This window comes from Odontomachus brunneus, unplaced genomic scaffold, assembly GCF_010583005.1.
Source record: "Odontomachus brunneus isolate Ranch 3 - 2012 unplaced genomic scaffold, Obru_v1 Obru_scaffold_177, whole genome shotgun sequence".
Taxonomy (NCBI): Eukaryota; Metazoa; Arthropoda; class Insecta; order Hymenoptera; family Formicidae; genus Odontomachus; species Odontomachus brunneus.
In genome coordinates, this window is record NW_022639627.1 from 487,771 (window position 1) to 495,753 (window position 7,983).

Genomic DNA, 7,983 nt, shown 5'->3' on the forward strand with positions numbered 1-7,983 from the left:
AAAAAAATGTACATCTTTTAATTTGAAAAATATTTTACATTAGTACAAGTAAATATGTTATTAATATTTATCGAGAATGAATATTTAGCATTTTTTTAAATATTTTCTTTTCTTTCAATATATTCTAGTCTACTCTTAAGATTCACGCGTGATTCATGAAGATCGAATGACACATTACGAAGCAGTCATATATATATATAAAATTTAGGCAAATTAATTGTATAAATTTAAGCAAATTAATTGTATAATTAAATATGTAACTTCTATTAATTATAAATATCACAATCGAGTGTTGCGTTTGATAAAAACCGTATCAAAATTTAATTGAGGCAGTAATTCGTTTGTTTTCCCATTCTTTTTTCTGCACCATACTATCCCCTTGCAAATCTCACGGTGGGTATGCGCCGTGAAATCAGTATACCTATGCTATTTAGATATCGGGGGTTTCGGTCGCGGCACTTCTCCCGACTTCCGGAGGGTCGCGGCACGACGCAGCCACACAGCCCGGTTCTGACCCGAATCGTCGATTGTTGTTCGGCCGCGGGCAATAAATTCGCGAGTGTAGAGGCGAAAACGGGGTCTGCTGTCTCCTCGACCCAGTTCGCGGCCGCCGATTACACGCACGGGGTTATAAGCGTTTCTCGCGCCCGGAGGAGGCGCGTTTTTCCCTACGTATTCTCTCGCGCGACGATGAAGCGACGGCGAGTCGGCCGGCGACTCATGAATTGGCAACGTTATCTTTTTCGATGTCGCTGTTGTTCAACGGCTTCGTCGGATGGGGAAAAGTGGGCCACACACGATCGAGCACGCGCAAACGAACCTGCCCGTTTATGCGACGAAAGCAGTTCTGTCGCCGGAGCGACGCACACCATTCGAGAATCGTGGCTGTATGGCTTATAATTATCGTTGCATAAGAGAAAATAATCAAAGAAAATCGCCGTTACTTCTCACAATTCTCTCGAGCACAAAAGCCTTATAGATCGTATAAGACAGCATATCTTGAAAACAATGAATTTTGCAGTTTACTCGCGCGTTATCTCTGATGCGTGGAATCGTTGTAGATGAAAAAATTTATTTTCATCAGCACATGCAATAATGATTTAGCAAGGCACGCGAAAATAAGGCATTGACTATTCAAAAATTGAGTGTAGAATTATCCAAGGTAATACACAGGACTCCAATAATGCCTCCCACTTCCGTTTAGAATCTCTTGGCTCGGGGGGCGTATTATATCTACATATTTTTCTATCATAACCATTGATTTGGAGAAGAATCAGCGCGACTCGGGCACTTTAAATGCAACGGTAACATACATAGTAAATACATATAAGCACTATTATTGTTGCATTTAATGTGACTGACTTGCCGATTTGTCTCAAAATCCACAGTCATGATACTAGAATATGTAGATATGCATCCGTGCCAAAACATTCTAGCCAGAAATGGAAAGCACTATCGAAATCCTGTGCAATATACGTGATAAGGTAAAAGTATTAATGTCTGTTTAGTCAACATCAAGCATTAGTTACGTTATATCTATGTTGTAATTTCGCACTCGACAATGTAAATGCCATATAACATCATGTTATGTTGTATTTATGTTGTCGAGTGCGAAATTATAACATAGATGTGATGTAACTGATGCTCGGTGTTAATTAGATGGACACTAATAATACTAGTATCTAACTCTGGAAATTCCTATTATATATTTTGGTTTCTATAAATACGAATATTTAAACTTTCAACGTGCGTGTATAGATTATATGTATACATACAATATTTTCTCTACATTTTTTAAAGGTTTAAATGTCCGTATTTAAAGACCAAAACAATTAGAAGGTCGAAAGTTAGAGTGTTATCAGTGTTTAGACTTTCACACACAAATTGACATAACAGTAACGTAAGACGTACCGTAAGAATTGACCAATCATGTTGAGAATCGTCGAATCGTAAGGTCATCATTTTTATGAATACTCGATCGTAATTGGTCAATTCTTATGGTATGTCTTACGTTAGTGTTATGTCAATTTGTGTGTGAAGGCCTTTAGTACTTTTACGTTCCACGCTTGAGATCGACACGCGTTTCTCTCGATAATCCGTTCATCTTGCTTTCGTCGACGTTAAAGTTTATTACGCATACTTCAGCCCGGTCCACGCGGCCTTTCAACGATCCGAATAATTGAAGCCTTTCTTCGCCTCGCTTGTTGCGCGTAAGACTTTGATGCGATTGTTGTTAAGTGCTACGGATTACTTACACGCGCTCGTAGATATCGCTACCAGATGCTCCAGCTGCGTGCCATTCGGTGCCTGGTCTGCTGGAAAGGAAAAGGAACGACGAAATTAACGACACTGTTAATTAATTGCTCGCCGAGAAATATACATCACGTCAAGCGCGCCGAAAGCCAAGCCATTCCGGCGTTCACGCATTCGCGTCACGCGAACGATAGTCTCCCCTCGAAATATTTCCCTCATAAAGAAACCCGAATGTACATGCTGGTTATACCGGTCTCGCGTCCCTCGGCGAAAACCCGAACTAAGGGCTCGACACGTGCCGCGCCTGGGAAGATTTCGGCAGAATATTATCCGCGAACATTCGCGCCCGCCATATCAGCTTGTATCGGTATTCATTCCACATCTATTTATACAAGCAAGCCACCTCCACCTCGGCTTTTCCACCCTTCCTGCTCGCGTATTTACCCTTTAATTATTTACACATTCTCTATGCGGATCCTCTCGTGTTAGTCGGAAGGGAATGTTTTTCCATTACAAGAAGCATGAGAGATGAGAATGTTCTCGAGATGAAATGTAACTTATGCATATTTATGCAATTAAATTATCCCTCGCGATGAGATCCAGTAATTTCATCTCGCGCTAATAACGCTCGCAGTTTTTTCTCTCATCTGTATGTATCGACGAGATACCGACAAGAAAGTCAGCGGAGCATGTCTGGGCGCGCTCGCGCGGAGTGGAATTTGCGGTAACTTTCGGCTGTCCCTGACAGCTCTCGAGGAAAGCACGAGCAATACAATTTTACTTCGAGATGCTTCCTCGTAAATCAGACTCAAATGAAAACATCGACGTCCCGCCGTCGTAACTTTTAATTTGATAAGTCATTCCCCGCGTATCTGTTCGATAAATCTCTTTGGTGAAATTTCAAATTAGTGCATTTCATAAATATCAATATGTCGCTTTTAATTGCGTCGTAACTGCTGATATGCGGACTGACGTTTATCCGAAAAGTTTCTCTCTTCCTGTTGTCGCGATTGACACGATGTTTGCATGTTTACACGCGTCTCTTTACTCTTCTCACTGCAAAAAATATAATCTTATCCTTAGCGAAATCCTCCCGTATATGGCCTCAAAATTATTCTCCTAGGACCAAAAGGAAAATGTTCCAACATCCAGAAAACAGAACTCTAACTGCAAGGTACTATTTCTTATAATCTCATATTCTAAGTGATAATTCTTACCAAAAGAGTATTTGCTTTCTAACAAAGAGGAATGATATTGTGCTTAGAATATTCCCCTGATGGGGTCTTAGGAGAATTCTCTTGAGGCCAGAGTATAAGAGAATTCCACTAGGAATGAGATTATATTTTCTGGGGTGTTGCTCATATAGTAGAAGTGCAACTAAGATCTCCAAGGAGATATAAGGAGATATATAAGGAGATGCTATAATCATGCACCCGAGCGCAACTTGACGCACTTTATGCTCTCGCTCGGATCGAAAGTTGGAAAAGTTGGAATTAGATTATTCTGGCAACGGCAGTGCCAATATTTATTTTGTCACAGGTAGGACTTTCGAGATAGGCAGAGGCGAATTAGAGGATATTGGACGAATGTGGTTAGTTCTCCCCCACTCCCTTCCCCGCTCGGCAACGCACATATAATATGGTAAATATTTATTCTGTTAGGCGCGTCCAATTTTGACAACGAGAACGCCTTTATCGCGCCAAGGGCATTATTGTGATTGTTTCTGGGGAACATGTATGTGCACACGCGTTCTTTGCACATTAAACACGTTTGCTATTAACGTCACATATGCATGCTATTAACGTCACAAAATGCTTTTTTCTATATCCATATTGTCAAATCAAGTCTCTTTTATATAATTATGTGAAAGCAGAAAGAAAAGCTATGCCATATTTGACTATTTTTCTGGTTAACATAACTATTCTTTTTTTTGTAATAACATTTGGGCTGTTTATTCACTGTAAAAACAAAGATGTTAAATTTAACACATTTCATGTGTCCCAAATTATCCACTCTTATTTATGTGCACTGAGAAAAAAATTTACTAAATTTCAAAAAACGTTTGTTTGGATAGTACTGTGAAGATATTTGTTTAAATTAAATAATTATTTTCTAAAATTAAATAAAAAAGTTTTAAATATAAATTTGTTTCTTTAATTTTAGAAAATAATTATTATAGTATGCAAACGTTTTTTGAAATTTAGTAAATTTTTTCTCAGTGTGTAAATTTAACACAAAACAAATGTGTTAAAAAGTAACACACATAATATGGAAAAAATTTACACAAGAATTTAACACTTGAATACCGTTAGGAATCACAGGTTGTGCTAAATTGACATATTTAATGTCAAACAGATTATGTCAATTTAACATTTTCATTCCATCAAAATCGTAGATTAATACTTCTCTCAAATGTTAAAGTAACGTTTTATTTTAGTTAATTTAACATTATACATATGTCAATTTAATACAAACTGTGATTCCTGACGGTATTCAAGTGTTAAATTCTTGTGTTAATTTTTTACATATTATGCTTGTTACTTTTTACCACATTTGTTTTGTGTTAAATTTACACATAAATGAGAATGGATGATTTGGGACACATGAAATGTTAAATTTAACATATTAGTTTTTACAGTGTACTAATATATTTTCCAAATAAGAAAACAATTTCACAAACCTTACCGAAACCTTAGCTTTTCATGAGAGCAACTGTTTATTCAAATAAAGGAATTTAGGTCTAAATGAATGTGTTATTATTGTACCAAATAGATATTTTATATTTTTCAGATATCCTTTCAGTGTATAAGCAGAAAAGGATAAGTCGGGAATGCACTGGAAGTGAAGCTTTCAAACGTCTGATTCTCTCAGACCAGTGCATCCCTTCATACTCGCGAAATCTCACGTTTGATCCCGCGGCGGATCCGTGCATCGACGTTGATGAACGTCCGCCACGTGTGAGCACGGCACAAACGACGGACAAACAACGTCGTCCTGTAATTTCGACAATCAAAGGGAGTCGACCGGCGAATGATGTCCAGGGCAACTGCATCTTGTAAATGAAGCGCCTTGTAATCTCGTCCGTATCAAGGCTACGCCGTGGATTCACATGTCGCGCGCGGAGATGCAGATATTACAATTGTTATTTTTAGAAAATATGTTGCTTCATGTCTCTGCTGCGAGTCGGAGACGCGGGCAAATTGTTCGAACGTGCGTGCGTCACGACACAATAATTTTTCGCAGAATATATTTCTATATTTTTTCTTAGGAAATAGTGAAGTTAAAAAAAATCTGTCTTCAAATGTATTAACTATCACGTAATTCGAAATTGCAGCGTACAAATGCGAATCTAGGTAGGATCCAGGCGGACTTGTCGACTACTGAAGTTGGTAAAACCGATTTTTTCTATTTTCTAACAAGTTGCAGAACTAAGCAAGCAAGATTTGTAAACATATCAAAAATGTTCGTTAAGGCTTTGAAATTCCTGCTTGCTTAATTCTGAAATCTGTTAAAAAACAGTAGAAATAATCGATTTTGCCACTTTGCCTCGGTAGCCAACTAGCCCCGACCTCCCCTAAATTTAACCATCTTTAAATATGTTACCTACAGCTTGAAAGAAAAAAAGATTATAAACCCGTGATTTCATTTGTGCTGTTAGCGCACAATATAGTCTAAAAAAATATGCATAAATATAAATACTTAACGTGGGGAAAGAACACAAAGGAGTTATTACTGAAATAGCTTCTTAACGCGCACGTATTTTTGTTGGCCGACAAATTCTCGCCTTTCCCGCTCAAAGCGTATTATTAGCGTTGCAGCATAGCCCGGGAACTATGCATTATCCAAGCGGACGGATACAAACGACCATAACCGTGTCTTGCAGATGCAAGAGTAAGGGAGCGAGAGAGAAAGGGGGAGGGGGACGGAACCATATCTACGATTAAAAACATTTAATAACAAAAAGCATTTACGTGCCATTTCGCGGAATAACATCGCCCGAAGGCGATGAGAACAAAGTGTTAGAACCCGAGTAAGTGCCTGCGGTAAGCGAGAGTACGCGTGCGTTGCATAATACATTTCCATCGAAGATAGCTTAAGGTGGGGTCCACAGGGTTTCATCGACCGATCTGGCGCAGGGTGGAGCTTAAGCCAGACGACAGTGCGTCACCGCCTTTTCGTGAGGGCCTTCTTCCTGTTCTTCTCATCCTCACCTGCAATTCCGTCGCTAAAATTCGACTCGTCTGCGCGCCCGTCCGACGACGATTCCTCGACGGGATTCGTTTCTCGAGAAAAATTCCCGATGCGTCCTTTTCATTTGCCAACTAGTTAGGCTGAAGTTGTTCTTGTTAAATTCAAATCATCTCTCATTCCTTTTCTCTCTCTCTCTTTCTTGAACAGGAGAGTCTTGTCATCTTGTATGAAAGTTATGAACTTTTAATCGCTCGTAAACAGAGAATTGCGCCTCGTTGAACGTCGACCGACGCGTTTGTCCCGTTTTTAGAGAAAGCTGGGAAGGGCATTTAAATTTGAAGTGGAAGCGCGCGCGGGGAAGACTATCTCTAAGCAATGCACACTGAGACACCCTACACACCGGCCAGCGTAGCTAGCTTCTCCAAGGCCTCCGTCGATCGGAATCAGCGATACCAGAGCACTCTGCGCCCGATAAATCGCCGACACTGTATCGACTGTCGGAAGCCCGGAGCGAACCCCGACCTTCGCTGCACCTCCGTGCGTTATAACGTTATTATCTCGTCCACTTGATGTCTTACGATATCTTCGTTAATAGTTCTGCATATATACCGCCACTGGTCTCGAGTTGATAAACCCAAGGTACAATCCGTGTGAAACATAATCGCTGTAATCTATCGTAATATATCTATCGTAATAAGTCTACACGCACGGAAAGAATTTCATCATAAAAATTACTGCAGAATTTTGTAACCAGACGATACATCGACACTTTACGATAATTTACTATCCTTTCGTTTCGCTTGCTATTTATATTTCAAGAACTGTATTATTTTTATTTATATTTTAGGAAATGTGTTATTAAAAAATTTGGGATAGAAAATAACTCCGTAATAGGGAACGAATGATTTTTTTGTTACTTTCGACTTGTTGCTCTGAGCAATACTTCTGTTTAATGCAGACAATAACTAAGCCTAGCTTAAATAGACGAGAGCAAATAGTGATTGGTATTTCAGGCAAGATATGTTCGTTAAAACGACAAATGATGAACGAATTGCAACGGTGACTGTTCGATCTGTTCCCTTAACAATCGATTGTCAAGCAACGAGCGTGCTTTCGTTCTGATAATTATGGGATTTTCCTCAGTGTGGTGATCGGCGGTTTGAATCTCCCGTTCGAAAATTTGCTACGAGACGACCATGAAGCCTGATCTACAATATACTCTTTGCGTTCTGTTTCTTGTCTTCTATCTTTTTCTGGCTTAAAGCTTAATGTTTGAGTCAGAAAGAGATAAAGAGAAAGAAGCAGGAAGCAAAGAGCATATTGTAGATCAGGTTTAAGTCGTGATTGCGTAAGACGCCAATGAAAACGAAGCGGCGACGCGAAGCAGGCACATAAGCGCGGAGCCGCTGGTCTTTAACGATTATTTTATTATTGGCCCAATTACTGCACTGTTGTTTTCACTGCACGCGCGACCAGCCGGCTGAAGCTCAGTCTCTCTCTCTCTCTCTCTCTCTCTCTCTCTCTCTCTCTCTCTCTCTC

At 39.6% G+C, this 7,983-nt stretch overlaps 1 protein-coding gene and 1 long non-coding RNA gene across 5 annotated transcripts in view; one reads left to right on the plus strand and one right to left on the minus strand.

The window, feature by feature from the left end:
- LOC116851549 overlaps positions 1–6,471 on the plus strand; it is an 18,205-nt gene extending 11,734 nt beyond the window's left edge. The window contains exons 2-3 of the long non-coding RNA XR_004379603.1: positions 3,793–3,894; positions 5,044–6,471. This is a non-coding gene — a long non-coding RNA (uncharacterized LOC116851549). The remainder of the gene's footprint in view (positions 1–3,792; positions 3,895–5,043) is intronic.
- Positions 1–7,983, minus strand: part of LOC116851547 (solute carrier family 12 member 4) — a 133,390-nt gene that overhangs the window by 108,067 nt on the left and 17,340 nt on the right. For 3 of the 4 annotated variants that reach the window (XM_032831048.1, XM_032831049.1, XM_032831045.1), the window contains exon 2: positions 2,256–2,315. In XM_032831048.1, coding sequence (XP_032686939.1) covers positions 2,256–2,315 — 60 coding nt within the window. The remainder of the gene's footprint in view (positions 1–2,255; positions 2,316–7,983) is intronic. The other variant, XM_032831047.1, reaches the window with a different exon arrangement.